This window comes from Mytilus californianus, unplaced genomic scaffold, assembly GCF_021869535.1.
Source record: "Mytilus californianus isolate M0D057914Y unplaced genomic scaffold, xbMytCali1.0.p SCAF_2, whole genome shotgun sequence".
In the NCBI taxonomy this organism is placed as follows: domain Eukaryota; kingdom Metazoa; phylum Mollusca; class Bivalvia; order Mytilida; family Mytilidae; genus Mytilus; species Mytilus californianus.
Window position 1 is genome coordinate 29,592,867 of NW_026262668.1, and position 16,764 is coordinate 29,609,630.

Below are 16,764 nucleotides of genomic sequence, written 5' to 3' on the forward strand. Positions count from 1 at the left end.
TGATTTTCTCTGTATAAACCCTACAAAATGTGTAGTTTTTTAACAACCTGTTGCTTGAGAACAGGCTCGGTGACCTATCACTTTTATACATTTTTGAAAACTACATTTTGGCAAAGTACGGAAAATCTATCATTTTTTGTTTATACTCCAATGCCACATTAAAAGTTCGAAGTCTGTGATAAGGTTTCATTGCATAACGTACTGCGTAGATGTCATTTGTCGAGCTCTAAGACATTACCAAAGTCATAAATAAGAAAAATCCATAAACGTCATAACATGACCGAATGTGATACGAACAGTTTTTCATGCCAATTAAAAAATTTAATGATTAGATAAAATTGAGAATGGAAATGGGGAATATGTCAAAGAGACAACAACCCGACCAAAGAGCAGATAACAGCCGAAGGCCTCCAATGGGTCTTCAACGCAGCGAGAAACTCCCGCACCCGGAGGTGGTCCTCAGCTGGCCCCTAAATAAAATTGTGTACTGGTTCAGTGAAAATGAACGTCACACTAAACTCCAAAACATATAAAGGAACTAAAATTACAAAAACATACAAGACTAACAAGGCCAGAGGCTCCTGACTTGGGACAGGCGCAAAAATGCGGCGGGGTTAAACATGTTTTGTGAGATCTCAACCCTCCCCCTATACCTCTAGCCAATGTAGAATAAAGACACACATAGCAATACGAACAGTAAAACTCAGTTTAAAAGAAGTCCGAGGTCCGATGTCAAAATAGGTAACAAAAGAAACTAAGCAAAATGACAATGATACATAAATTAACAAAGGACTACTAGCAGTTACTGACATGCCAGCTCCAGACTTCAATTAAACTGATTGAAAGATTATGTCTCCATCATATGAAAATCAGGTACAATCCCTCCCGTTAGGGGTTTAGTATCATACCATCATAAAATATATGAGAAGAACATAGCCCGTATCATGCCAACAACTGGTTTTAGAATAAATGTGTTTATTTCCGATGCAAAGACCCAATGAGTGAATCAATATAAATATCAAAATATGCAATCCTTAATGACCTGACAACAGTATCGTAACTATATCCCTTCCGAATAAGTCTGTTTAAAGGTTTGGTTAGCGTTTGAGATGGTTGCCGACATTTTTATACGACCGCAAAAATTGAAAATATTTTGGTCGTATATTGGTATGACGTTGGCGTCGTCGTCGTCGTCGTCGTCGTCGTCTGGCGTCGTCCGGCGTCGTCCGAAGACACATTGGTTTTCGCACTCTAACTTTAGTTTAAGTGAATGGATCTCCATGAAATTTTACCATAAGGTTCAATACCACGAAAGGAAGGTTGGGATTGATTTTGGGGGTTATGGTACCAACAGTTAAGGAATTAGGGGCCAAAAAGGGGCCAAAAATAAGCATTTTTGTAACTTCCAGACAATAACTTGTGTGTAAGTGTATGGATCTCTCTGACATTGTACCACAAGGTTCCATATCACAAAGGGAAGGCAGTAATTGATTTTGGGGGTAATTGCCTCAAAATTTTAGGAATTAGGGGCCAAAAAAGGGGCAAAAAACAAGCATTTTTCTAGTTTCATGACAATAACTTGTGTGTAAGTGTTTGGATATTTCTGAAATTGTACTACAAGGTTCCATATCACAAAGCGAAAGCTGGAATTGAGTTTGTGGGTAATTGCCCGAAACGTTTAGGAAAAGGGGGCCAAAAAGGGGCCAAAAATAAGCATTTTTCTAGTTTCCAGACAATAACTTGTGTTCAAGTGTATGGATCTCTCTGAAATTGTACTGCAAGGTACCATACCACAAAGGGAAGGCTGGGATTGAGTTTGGGGGTGATGAATCATAAGGGGGTTCAAAAAATTTGGGGGGGGGGGATTTTTTTTTTTTCTTTTTTTTTTTTTTTTTCCTTTTTTTTTTTCTTTTAAAATTTTCCATTTTTAGTTGGTTATTTCTGATTAATATTTAAAAGCAAATAATAATGATATGGTAGGAGATACACACCAAACAGGATGTGTAAATTATTATATAATAAGTATTGTGCAATAGCAAGAAATTTTCAATTGCACAGTATTGCACAATTGCAAGAAATCTTCAATTGCACAGTATTGCGCAATAGCAAGAAATCTTCAATTGCACAGTATTGCGCAATAGCAAGAAATATCCAATAGCACAATATTGCGCAATAGCAAGAAATTGTCAATTGTACAGTATTGCACAATAGCAAGAAATATTCAATTGCACAGTATTGTGCAAAAGAAGATACTTCGTATAAATTGCTTATTTCTTGATCAATTTCAATGGGGTTTTATTCTTGAATTCTTGGGGTTCTTAAATATGCTGAATCTACCCGTGTATTAAGTTTTTGGATTTTGGGCCCCGTTTTTAAATTGGTCCACATTGAGGTCCAAAGGGTCCAAAATTTAACTTTGTTTGATTTCATCAAAAATTGAATTATTGGGGTTCTTTGATATGCCGAATCTAACCGTGTATTTAGATTCTTAATTTTTGGTTCCGTTTTCAAATTGGTCTACATTAAGGTCAAAAGGGTCCAAAATTAAACTTAGTTTGATTTTAACAAAAATTGAATTTTTAGGGTATTTTGATATGCTGAATCTAAACATGTATTTAGATTTTTGATTATGGGCCCAGTTTTCAAGTTGGTCCAAATTGGGGTCCAAAATTAAACTTTGTTTGATTTCAGCAAAAATTGAATATATGGGGTTCTTTGATATGCTGAATCTAACCATGTATTTAGATTTTTGATTTTTGGGCCCTGTTATCAACTTTGTCCACATTGAGGTCAAAAGGGTCCAAAATTAAACTTTGTTTGATTTCATCAAAAATTGAATTCTTGGGGTTCTTTGATATGCTGAATCTAACCATGTATTTAGATTTTTTATTTGTGGACCCGCTATCAAATTGGTTCATATTGAGGTCAAAAGGGTCCAAAATTAAACTTTGTTTGATTTCATCAAAAATTGAATTATTGGGGTTCTTTGATATGCCAAATCTAACTGTGTATTTAGATTTTTAATTTTGGGTCCCGTTTTTAAATTGGTCTACATTAAGGTCCAAAGGGTCCAAAATTAAACTTAGTTTGATTTTAACAAAAATTGAATTCTTGGGGTTCTTTGATATGCTGAATCTAAACATGTGTTTAGATTTTTGATTATGGGCCCAGTTTTCAAGTTGGTCCAAGTTGGGGTCCAAAATTAAACTTTGTTTGAATTCAACAAAAATTGAATATATGGGGTTCTTTGATATGCTGAATCTAAACATGTATTTAGATTTTAGATTTTTGGCCCAGTTTTCAAGTTGGTCCAAATTGGGGTCCAAAATTAAACTTTGTTTGATTTCAACAAAAATTGAATATATGGGGTTCTTTGATATGCTGAATCTTACCATGTATTTAGATTTTTTATTTGTGGGCCCGCTATCAAATTGGTTCATATTGAGGTCAAAAGGGTCCAAAATTAAACTTTGTTTGATTTCTTCAAAAATTTAATTATTGGGGTTCTTTGATATGCCAAATCTAACCGTGTATTTAGATTTTTAATTTTGGGTCCCGTTTTTTAAATTGGTCTACATTAAGGTCCAAAGGGTCCAAAATTAAACTTAGTTTGATTTTAACAAAAATTGAATTCTTGGGGTTCTTTGATATGCTGAATCTAAACATGTGTTTAGATTTTTGATTATGGGACCAGTTTTCAAGTTGGTCCAAGTTGGGGTCCAAAATTAAACTTTGTTTGAATTCAACAAAAATTGAATATATGGGGTTCTTTGATATGCTGAATCTAAACATGTGTTTAGATTTTAGATTTTTGGCCCAGTTTTCAAGTTGGTCCAAATTGGGGTCCAAAATTAAACTTTGTTTGATTTCAACAAAAATTGAATATATGGGGTTCTTTGATATGCTGAATCTTACCATGTATTTAGATTTTTTATTTTGTGGGCCCGCTATCAAATTGGTTCATATTGAGGTCAAAATGGTCCAAAATTAAACTTTGTTTGATTTCATCAAAAATTGAATTATTGGGGTTCTTTGATATGCCAAATCTAACCGTGTTTTTAGATTTTTAATTTTGGGTCCCGTTTTTTAAATTGGTCTACATTAAGGTCCAAAGGGTCCAAAATTAAACTTAGTTTGATTTTAACAAAAATTGAATTCTTGGGGTTCTTTGATATGCTGAATCTAAACATGTGTTTAGATTTTTGATTATGGGCCCAGTTTTCAAGTTGGTCCAAGTTGGGGTCCAAAATTAAACTTTGTTTGAATTCAACAAAAATTGAATATATGGGGTTCTTTGATATGCTGAATCTAAACATGTATTTAGATTTTAGATTTTTGGCCCAGTTTTCAAGTTGGTCCAAATTGGGGTCCAAAATTAAACTTTGTTTGATTTCAACAAAAATTGAATATATGGGGTTCTTTGATATGCTGAATCTTACCATGTATTTAGATTTTTTATTTGTGGGCCCGCTATCAAATTGGTTCATATTGAGGTCAAAAGGGTCCAAAATTAAACTTTGTTTGATTTCTTCAAAAATTTAATTATTGGGGTTCTTTGATATGCCAAATCTTACCGTGTATTTAGATTTTTAATTTTGGGTCCCGTTTTTTAAATTGGTCTACATTAAGGTCCAAAGGGTCCAAAATTAAACTTAGTTTGATTTTAACAAAAATTGAATTCTTGGGGTTCTTTGATATGCTGAATCTAAACATGTGTTTAGATTTTTGATTATGGGACCAGTTTTCAAGTTGGTCCAAGTTGGGGTCCAAAATTAAACTTTGTTTGAATTCAACAAAAATTGAATATATGGGGTTCTTTGATATGCTGAATCTAAACATGTGTTTAGATTTTAGATTTTTGGCCCAGTTTTCAAGTTGGTCCAAATTGGGGTCCAAAATTAAACTTTGTTTGATTTCAACAAAAATTGAATATATGGGGTTCTTTGATATGCTGAATCTTACCATGTATTTAGATTTTTTATTTTGTGGGCCCGCTATCAAATTGGTTCATTTCGAGGTCAAAATGGTCCAAAATTAAACTTTGTTTGATTTCATCAAAAATTGAATTATTGGGGTTCTTTGATATGCCAAATCTAACCGTGTTTTTAGATTTTTAATTTTGGGTCCCGTTTTTTAAATTGGTCTACATTAAGGTCCAAAGGGTCCAAAATTAAACTTAGTTTGATTTTAACAAAAATTGAATTCTTGGGGTACTTTGATATGCTGAATCTAAACATGTGTTTAGATTTTTGATTATGGGACCAGTTTTCAAGTTTGTCCAAGTTGGGGTCCAAAATTAAACTTTGTTTGATTTCAACAAAAATTGAATATATGGGGTTCTTTGATATGCTGAATCTAACCATGTATTTTGATTTTGGACATTGGACCATAATAGGTAAATTAAAAAAATTGAAGTTCTTAGACCACATTCTTTCTGTGTCAAATATTTAATCACAATCCAAATTCAGAGCTGTATCAAGCTTGAATGTTGTGTCCATACTTGCCCCAACTGTTCAGGGTTCGACCTCTGCGGTCGTATCAAGCTGCGCCCAGCGAAGCATTTTATTGTGCTTTGTAAAGAATATTACCATACAATATTGGATGTGACAATGCTTCATAGAACGACATGCCTCCTATAGACTATTCAGATATCGATAAGGGAAATTTCACCGGAAATCGAGCCGAAGATGAAACAAAAACGATCATTATCCATCTTAAAGCATCGGCTATGAACTCATGTACATCGGAACAGTAAGTAGTTCTTGCTCCACTGTGCTGATGACAAAATGGATTAGTTATAAACTAGAAATATTATAACTAATGGGAGTGTGAAATCAAACAAATGCTACACATATGTGGACAACGATTCTTCATAAACGGTAAACCAAACCATAGTGGGTGTCGGTCAAACATGATAATACTATTTTTACTAAATAAGAAAAATACTACATACTTTTTTATATACTTTATAATTCTAGGAACTCACCGAACTTCTATTCGGCTTCCAGCAACCAGTATACCACCAAAACAGACATCCTACTATTGTATGTTATTTAGACTACCTAGAAATGACACATTCCATCTTGTAGGAACAAAACCGATCATTGATAATAAAGATATAACACACCATATACTCCTGTTTGGCTGTAATGAACAAGGTAAGTATACCCACAAAAATTGATCAACGATGTTTTTTTTTCATTTATATAAAAATTGAAAAATCATCTACATTAAATCTGAATAAAATGGTATTCCAATTTGACAGAAACCAAGTGATAAAATTCTGAAATAGACTTGTAGATGTCACTATACAGTCTTCAACAATAGACAAGTGTCTATATAGTATGTCAAGCGCTAAGTCGATCAGAATCTATTAGAGTAAACTTTGAATTAATCATACAAATATCTGCCACTATCATAATCAAATTCTCCAATTACACAAACAAATTCAGATATGGCATAAAATAACTACTCATGAGACTTCTGACAGTGGATTGGCATGTTATAGCTGACTATGTGTATGGGTTTTGCTCATTGTTGAATGCCGTACGGCGACCTATAGTTGTTAACTTCTATATCATTTGATCTCTGGTGGAGAGTTGTCTCATTGGCAGTTATACCACATATCTTATTTTTATATATGAATTCATGACGGGGTTAAACCTGTTCACTGTTCAAACCTCCCCTTTTTATTTTGACGAGGGGATTAACAAAAGGTACAAAAACGGAACATACACCTTAAGGGCATACGATACAGTTTTGATCCCATATTGAAATTTTGATAAAAATTTGCATGTAGGCTATTTTTTACCTGATTAAATCAAATATGTAATAAAAAATATCCCTTCATGTGCTACTTTTTGAGTAAATTGAGATTCAAATTTCAGATATTTTCTCAAAATACGGATTTATGGACTTATTTTTCCTTTCGATAGAAATACATAACTTTTTTGTTTTAAAAGATAAACACGAACTGTGTTTTGTTAAATAATTTATAATTAATGTGTTATATAAATATTGTATAAATTTGTACATTTTATTTTTACAAATAGCTCAAATTTCTCAAATGTTCATGAATGTAGAAAAAAAACCGTCAATTTTTGCTGTATATTAATCAAATTTAAAAAAATTGCACTATTTACGTTTTCATGAAAATTGGTACACATAATCTTCTTACGTAATCAAACCAAATGTCATTTTAAAAAAAGAGGGGTCCATGAACTCGTTTTGAAGTTAAATCAGTTTGAATGATAAAAATCAGCCGAAAACTGCATATTTTCCCGATAAGTCAACGTTTGACGTCGCGAAAATAACAATTTACGTTAGCAACGTCATTACCTCCCCTGTAACTGTATCGTATGCCCTTAATGATCTAGAGAGCGTTTTGTACTAACTTGAAGTATAAACATATCATTGAAAAATGTAAAATGTCAACGAGCACAGTACTTTGGTTCATTGAAATGCTCTATTGAAACTTTGGATAACAAATTGAAGTTAAAAAAATAAGATGTGGTATAATTTCCAATGAGGCAATTTTCACCACAAACCAAACGAAGTAAAAGTTAGAAGCTATAGGTCACCAGAAAGATTGATTTTGACGATTTTCACTTTGATCGTTCCAGAGTCATTGCACAAGGTCATGTTTTTCTCTGACTGTTAATGACGTATTTATACTAAATCCATTGGACGTTGGATGTGTACTGATTGATATTTTAGTCTTAGATACATGATTTTTTTATTAGTTGTTATTGGCTTTGAACTAGCTACCAGTAACTGCGAGTAATCTCAGATCTTTACTTAGTGTCCTTTTTGTTGTTAGAGATGAGGGATGGATAAATACCCTGCCACGTCTGGTCTGTGTTTATATTTGATGTTTTTCTGCTTTGTGTCGATCTGTTGAGTTAAGCATTTTTCAACTTATTTTTATAGTTTGTACTCATGTTGTGCTGTCACACCACTGTCCCAGGTTAGGGGAAGGGTTGAGCGCTCACAAACATGTTTAACCCCGTCACATTCTTTATGTGCCTGTCCCAAGTCAGGAGCCTGTAGCTCAGTGGTTGTTTTTGGTTCATGTCTGTCACATTTGTTTTTCGTTAATTGTTTTGTTATAAATTAGGCCCTTAGTTTTCTCAATTGAATTGATTCATATTTTTCATGTGGGGGCCTTTTATAGCCGACTATACGGTATGGGTTTTTCTCATTGTTGAAGGCAGTACGGTTGCCTTTAACATGTTTTATTGCTTACATTCACTTTATTTGAACTTTGTTTGATTTCAGCAAAAATTGAATATATGGGGTTCTTTGATATGCTGAATCTAACCATGTATTTAGATTTTTGATTTTTGGGCCCTGTTATCAACTTTGTCCACATTGAGGTCAAAAGGGTCCAAAATTAAACTTTGTTTGATTTCATCAAAAATTGAATTCTTGGGGTTCTTTGATATGCTGAATCTAACCATGTATTTAGATTTTTTATTTGTGGACCCGCTATCAAATTGGTTCATATTGAGGTCAAAAGGGTCCAAAATTAAACTTTGTTTGATTTCATCAAAAATTGAATTATTGGGGTTCTTTGATATGCCAAATCTAACTGTGTATTTAGATTTTTAATTTTGGGTCCCGTTTTTAAATTGGTCTACATTAAGGTCCAAAGGGTCCAAAATTAAACTTAGTTTGATTTTAACAAAAATTGAATTCTTGGGGTTCTTTGATATGCTGAATCTAAACATGTGTTTAGATTTTTGATTATGGGCCCAGTTTTCAAGTTGGTCCAAGTTGGGGTCCAAAATTAAACTTTGTTTGAATTCAACAAAAATTGAATATATGGGGTTCTTTGATATGCTGAATCTAAACATGTATTTAGATTTTAGATTTTTGGCCCAGTTTTCAAGTTGGTCCAAATTGGGGTCCAAAATTAAACTTTGTTTGATTTCAACAAAAATTGAATATATGGGGTTCTTTGATATGCTGAATCTTACCATGTATTTAGATTTTTTATTTGTGGGCCCGCTATCAAATTGGTTCATATTGAGGTCAAAAGGGTCCAAAATTAAACTTTGTTTGATTTCTTCAAAAATTTAATTATTGGGGTTCTTTGATATGCCAAATCTAACCGTGTATTTAGATTTTTAATTTTGGGTCCCGTTTTTTAAATTGGTCTACATTAAGGTCCAAAGGGTCCAAAATTAAACTTAGTTTGATTTTAACAAAAATTGAATTCTTGGGGTTCTTTGATATGCTGAATCTAAACATGTGTTTAGATTTTTGATTATGGGACCAGTTTTCAAGTTGGTCCAAGTTGGGGTCCAAAATTAAACTTTGTTTGAATTCAACAAAAATTGAATATATGGGGTTCTTTGATATGCTGAATCTAAACATGTGTTTAGATTTTAGATTTTTGGCCCAGTTTTCAAGTTGGTCCAAATTGGGGTCCAAAATTAAACTTTGTTTGATTTCAACAAAAATTGAATATATGGGGTTCTTTGATATGCTGAATCTTACCATGTATTTAGATTTTTTATTTTGTGGGCCCGCTATCAAATTGGTTCATATTGAGGTCAAAATGGTCCAAAATTAAACTTTGTTTGATTTCATCAAAAATTGAATTATTGGGGTTCTTTGATATGCCAAATCTAACCGTGTTTTTAGATTTTTAATTTTGGGTCCCGTTTTTTAAATTGGTCTACATTAAGGTCCAAAGGGTCCAAAATTAAACTTAGTTTGATTTTAACAAAAATTGAATTCTTGGGGTTCTTTGATATGCTGAATCTAAACATGTGTTTAGATTTTTGATTATGAGCCCAGTTTTCAAGTTGGTCCAAGTTGGGGTCCAAAATTAAACTTTGTTTGAATTCAACAAAAATTGAATATATGGGGTTCTTTGATATGCTGAATCTAAACATGTATTTAGATTTTAGATTTTTGGCTCAGTTTTCAAGTTGGTCCAAATTGGGGTCCAAAATTAAACTTTGTTTGATTTCAACAAAAATTGAATATATGGGGTTCTTTGATATGCTGAATCTTACCATGTATTTAGATTTTTTATTTGTGGGCCCGCTATCAAATTGGTTCATATTGAGGTCAAAAGGGTCCAAAATTAAACTTTGTTTGATTTCTTCAAAAATTTAATTATTGGGGTTCTTTGATATGCCAAATCTAACCGTGTATTTAGATTTTTAATTTTGGGTCCCGTTTTTTAAATTGGTCTACATTAAGGTCCAAAGGGTCCAAAATTAAACTTAGTTTGATTTTAACAAAAATTGAATTCTTGGGGTTCTTTGATATGCTGAATCTAAACATGTGTTTAGATTTTTGATTATGGGACCAGTTTTCAAGTTGGTCCAAGTTGGGGTCCAAAATTAAACTTTGTTTGAATTCAACAAAAATTGAATATATGGGGTTCTTTGATATGCTGAATCTAAACATGTGTTTAGATTTTAGATTTTTGGCCCAGTTTTCAAGTTGGTCCAAATTGGGGTCCAAAATTAAACTTTGTTTGATTTCAACAAAAATTGAATATATGGGGTTCTTTGATATGCTGAATCTTACCATGTATTTAGATTTTTTATTTTGTGGGCCCGCTATCAAATTGAACTTTGGCGGATAGTTGTCTGATTGGCAATCATACCTCATCACCTCATTATGGCACCCTCAACGGAGTTGGGGTGACATATTGTTATTCTACGTTTCTTTTTCGTCTTATTATTTTTCTTCCACTTTTTTTTTTCCAGCTCATATCTCGGAATTGTATGAATCAATATTAATGGAACTATACCATAATGTTAACCAGCATGTGCAGACTTGCAATCGGGGTATGGCATTTCCAAGATGGCCAATGGAAACAGCAAAAATGTCCAAAAAGTCAATATGCTCCAAAGTTAATGAAGCTTCACACAAATATATACTAGCATCTGCTGATGTTCAATTTGACTTTGGAATTTCCAAAATGGCCACCGTTACCATGGACACAGCAAAAATGTCCAAAATTTCAAAATGCTCCAAACTTAATGAAACTTTACAACAATGTTATTTGGCATGTGTAGATGCGCTGTTCGACTTGGAATTTTCAAAATGGCTGCCGTTACCCTGGCAATGGGGGGACGAGGGTGCCATCCGTTATTGCTAGCAATTACAAATCTAGTTTTTACTATGTTTCTTGATAAAAATATGGCACGTTATGTCGTTTCCTTGGTATATATAAGAACCATACCGCCATTACTTTTCAAAACTTTATACAATGGTTCTTTGTACAAATTGGGAGTTGAAGTTTGATATTGACGAAATTCTCATCTTCTGTTCAGGAGTTATGGTCCTTTATTGATTTGATTGAAGATTGGCGTTTTGTCGTTTCCTTGTAATAACTTGAGAAACTTTCGACTAACAGTTTTCAAATACATTTTTTTGTAACAAACTGTAGGTTAAGTCCAAAATTTTTAATTGTCACTGATGCTTTCAGGAGTTATGCACCTTGATTGCTCCAACAATGAATAAAAGTAAAACCTTGTTAACTGTTACCCTGACGGCATTTTGTTTTAACAACTGTAACTTTTACTATTTTGTAGAAGGACAAATTGTACCATCCAAAACACCATATGAATGTGGAATGTTAGCGCACAGACAATGTGTCAATATTATTGGGACATGGACAGTTGGAAGTGGTGGAGATTGTTTTCACAATGCTACTGGATTTAAAATTGGATCGTCGGGATTTCAAACTGCAGCATTACAGGTAAAACAATGGTTACTAAAGAAATCTGCTCTCACATGAAAGCTGGTTAAGATATGCTGCGAAGTTTGGAATACATTTTTCAAATGTTTACTTTAAAACAAAATTACTGAATCGATTTGTAAAGAGCAAATGTAAAAAAGCGTTATTTGGTAAACATGGACTTAAGCAAAAGCTAACTAATACTACTACTAATAAAAAAAAAATTAATAAAAATATTAATAAAAATGATATTGGTACTTCACTGTAAATGGTCTTTCGTGGATTTTGCTATTATTTTTAGGTAATTTTTTGGTTATGTAGCTCTTCACGTGTTATACATTTTTCACTTTCATTTAAAATATTTGGCTTTATATTTTACAGGTCTGTAATTGTTTAATCATACGTTAATGATTTGACAAGCCCAGTAGTCAACACTCATATGTTGATCATTAGTACGTTACTTATTCGTAAATTAATGCTTTAAAATTGTAAATTAATCAAAACACTAAGGTTCCCCCCAGACATAGATGGCTTTAGTCCGATTCGCCATTTTATTTTGTTTTTTTTTTACAATGCTCTTGTTTGACCGTATAGCTGTTTTTATTCGAGCACCACTGATGAGTCTCATGTGAACGAAACGCGCGTGTGGCGTACCTATAAGCCTGGTATCTTTCTAAAATATTGATTTGTAATCTAATTTTCAGATTCATTGGAATAATCGAAATAGAATTCCAAACATGACCGATTCTTCTGGACTAGAGCTTTTTTATACTCCAAATCTTCGACAATATGAAGCTGGCATGTTTGTTGTTGGACAAGAGTATCTGAACATTCCACCTCGAGTTCCCAACATAAGCTTCCGTTCGAGATGTTCAAGTGCCTGCACTGAAGTGATGTTTCCAAAAGGTGTTTTTATTACAAGAGCAGTTAACCATATGCATTATAAAGGTAAAATACCACCGTGAAGTGGAACTGACAGTTTTGTTTGATCTGATAGTTGTTTTCAGACATTGCAACTTCTGTATTGACATAGACATATGCACATGAAACCCCAGATAACATTGAAATTAAGCATAAAAAGTCAAACTCAAATTAGTATAAGAAATAAATTATAAAGATCTTTTTTACTGAGAACCTGTTTCAAAATCAGTGTCAATATAAATTTGATGTGTTGCGACATAAACTTTAACAACTTTTTTTGTATGCCAAAACAACACATCAAATGGGTAATTCTAATATGTACCACGTTTTGAATCTGTGGCTTACCAAGTTTAAGTTATCAAACGAGCCAGAACTAGATTATAGAATGTATGCTAGAGACACAGAAATCGGTAGATATACTCTGAAGAATAATTGGCAATGGAATATGTAAATTAAGGCGACAGTAGTTTACCTATCTTCAAATCTCGTCAATCGACTAAGAAGAATCCAATCAAGGTCACAAAAAATAAATGGAACACGGAAATGTGTTTCGGTGTAAAGTGAATAAGGTTTATTTACATAAAATTATTCTTCAAGAGATAGTAGTTTTACTCTATATTGATTAAAGGTGTCGATGTGAACTGGAATGCATGTAGTATTTTATCGAAAGTAATATTAATGAAAATAATAATTAAAAAATCATCGTTCATCATGTTCATGTAGTGGCATCCGCTAACTCATGTATTACAGCTCTAAAGACATAGCGCTAATGAACAATTAATCATGTTTTTAATATACCCGTCAAAATGGCATGTCACCTCTTATTTTGACACATATATATATCACTTTAAGGAGCGAAAAAAAAAGAGCTCTAAATTCTGGAAATGAAGTGGACATTTTATGTTTTGCTGAAAAAAGTCCAATTGAAAATTACATTAGGATTTTTGTAACTTTATGTGGAATCAGAAAGAATGCATCTAATCTTGCAAATAGAGCTGAATTTGGGATATTCCTCATATAATTTAATATAAAATCACAAATGTATCATATTTAAGGAGATTTGATTGTTGTAAACTAAATCCTCTTTTTGAAAAAAAAAACTTACATGCTTAATTAAAAGTTGGACACAGAAGGAGTATACTCCTAGTTTACCTATGCAACAAATATTCTATGTGAACTAATTAAGACATAACACAGAAACAACAAGATACAAATTCAGACCTGAAAATAAACAAATAAATGTTATACAACAACAAATGTTTAAAACTATTTTCCAAATTTAATAAAGAATTAAATGCTTATTTTTGTTATTTTATTGAGGTGTAAAAGAGTTGACTGAAGCACATTTTGTATGCAGCTTCATGCTGAAAATGTCCGCACGATCAACGCGTTAACACCCCTATAGAATTACGAAAAGAAGCATTCAATCCTTAAAATACATTTATATGCTACAACTATGAAATTATGAGTTGTATCAATGTTTTCGTTTGTTGTCATATGCATTGTAGTCCGTCATGGGAAGCTCGTGCGATCATTTAAGTTGAATTTTATTGAGAAATACACTTTGATTTTGGAATGCTTCGCGATTGATTCCAGCCAATCAAAAGTATGGATTCTTTTGAAAAGTTCATGTAATGTAATAATAATATAATGAAATTTAAAATAAATGATGATATTACAGATAAACTTAATTTTTTTAGGAACCTTAAACAAAGTTTATATTCGGAATATTATCTAAATGTGTTCAAACTTGACAATTAGATAATTAATAGTAGTAACCATAATCTAAATATATAGAAAAAGGAAGACAAATTAAAATATTCATAGAGAACAGAGATTATTCATTATCTGTTACATATAAGAAGATGAAAAGCAGTTTTGTTATTATATTGTGAATTAAATAGTGATATGAATTCTGGAAATATTGCTGATCATAATTTGTCCACTGAAAAAAAAAAAGATTTCACAATCTACCCATCAACACCATCACAAGTAAATGAATTAACATTAAAAAGTTATTAGAACTTAGGACTGGGGACTCTGTAGTATTAATTTATTGGATTTTAAATGATTGTATATAAATGAATGTTAACTTTCGTTGATATTGTTTACTTGTCACAAGCTTACTGCTTACTGTTTGAAGCTTATATGACAATAAACATTTAAATTAAATTGAATTGAATTGTTATAATAGTACAGCATTTTATCAGTTTATATGTGTTTTTTTAGGGATACAACAAAATATAGAGATATACAGAGGAAACAAGAAAATTAGAGATATAACTCATGAAGAGGAATATACCTATGACAAACCAGTCTTTTATCAGTGAGTGCATTTACAATGATAATAAATTTATTGGTCTAAAGCTTTTACAATAACCTTATTGCTACATCTTTCACGAACAAGGTACCCTGATATATTATTATCTTCAAGATTGTGGTTTCTTGAAGATAAAACAAGCTCACTTTATGATTGTTAGTTAGTTACATAGTTTAATACATACCAATATAAATGCGAATCATCTAATTAGTAAATACGTAAATAAAATCATCATCAATTCCAGAATTAAAAAAAAATATTCGCCAGACGCGCGTTTTGTCTACATAAGACTCATCAGTGACGTTACATAGTGCCAAATGAAGTACGCAGTTAAAGAGTACTGTGGATTCATTTATTTTCGTGGGTATCAATTTTCGAGGATTTAGGAAATCTTGAATTTTCATAGATATTTAATTTCGTGGTTTTACCAAAGTCTGCATAAAATTTGTATATCGTTGAACATTTAAATTCGTGGTTAGCCTAAACCAACGAAATTCACGAACATTGGTTTCCAACGAATAATAATGAATCCACAGTATCAATTTTTGTTCCGGTGATTTTTGCTTTTCCATCCTGATACAGTATACATAATTCATTTATGTTTAGATAAATGTGCGTGTGTCTAAAAAAAGTCTAGTATTATTACAGAAAGTTTTGGATGTTTAGTGAGACGATATACAAACAAGTTAAGTGGCAACAAAGTATAAAGGAAAATTTAATAACATAACAAAAATAGATTATAAGAAGTAGATATATGTGGTACTTGTATACGTCAACGAAACAGCATCCAAAGCAAGTTAAAAGAATTACTAGGAGATCTATGATTTTCTGTTTGTGTGTGTACTTAAGAGATTAAAAGTCAGTTTATGTACTTTAAATCAGATATAATATAACATATACTTCAAAATATGCTAGTCACATTAAAAAAAATAAATGGTCTAAATCTATATTCATTGTAGATTTGATCCACCAATTAAGGTTAGTCCTGGGGATGAAATCAGAACTACATGCACATATTCGTCCCTATCGTCAAACGAAACTATTTTCTTTGGTGAAGGAACATCCGATGAAATGTGCTACGGATTCATCACATATTATCCTGCTCAAAATATAGCACTGCCTTACTGTACAACATGGAAAACAGTCGAAAAATGTAAAAGATATATGCCCCAGTTTGGCGGAATAATTGATGGGTGTAAGTGGAAGGACTTCCTGTCTGGTGGAAACGAATATATTGGATTCATGATGATAGAACTCGCTATGCACTGTGATACTTCCTGTTCTTTAAACTGTACTGAAAAAGTCCGAAATCTACGAGAACACGAATGCTTACGCGGGGATCTAGGAGATTTTATGATCTTTAAATTACAGAGAAAATATCCATCCATTAGTTTAATAAAAGACTGTTTTCGAGAAAACAAAAGTGACAATGTGAAGGCATATAGTTTCTTTCTGTTTTTAAGTTTAGCTTTGGTGTATTTTTCTTAGCTAACATTCTCATAAAATCAAATTCACTATTTTTTTTTGTCAATTAGCCATAAAGTACGTGCAGACATATCGAGAGAGAACTCCATAATTATCCAATTAGAAGGTATATTTGACATCACATATAGAATATAAATCAACCATGTCATTAAGCATTTAGCTTTCGATTTTTCGTCCTTTTATAAGCGGGCAATTAAAACTTACCGTTTTTGCTGGATTCAGTGTAAGTTACTCGATATACCTTCAGCAGGAAAGCTGTTAACATCACGTTGGAATAGACAATCTTAAATCGGATGAATAAAATGGAAACTATATAACAAGAAAGGCACAT

General features: G+C 32.3%; 1 protein-coding gene across 1 annotated transcript; it reads left to right on the plus strand.

The window, feature by feature from the left end:
* Positions 1-5,736: 5,736 nt before the first annotated feature.
* Positions 5,737-16,467, plus strand: LOC127728938 (DBH-like monooxygenase protein 1). The gene is made up of 6 exons (XM_052236517.1): positions 5,737-5,755; positions 5,979-6,158; positions 11,562-11,728; positions 12,412-12,655; positions 14,858-14,954; positions 15,908-16,467. Exons 1-6 carry the CDS (start codon positions 5,737-5,739, stop codon positions 16,434-16,436), a joined length of 1,236 nt encoding a protein of 411 aa, XP_052092477.1. The 3' UTR covers positions 16,437-16,467.
* Positions 16,468-16,764: the final 297 nt, after the last annotated feature.

Excerpts from the sequence above, each read along its gene's own strand:
- LOC127728938 (XM_052236517.1), top strand. Across the intron at positions 6,159-11,561 it reads GTTTGGCTGTAATGAACAAG|AAGGACAAATTGTACCATCC; the intron begins GTAAGTATACCC and ends ACTATTTTGTAG. Across the intron at positions 12,656-14,857 it reads TAACCATATGCATTATAAAG|GGATACAACAAAATATAGAG; the intron begins GTAAAATACCAC and ends GTGTTTTTTTAG.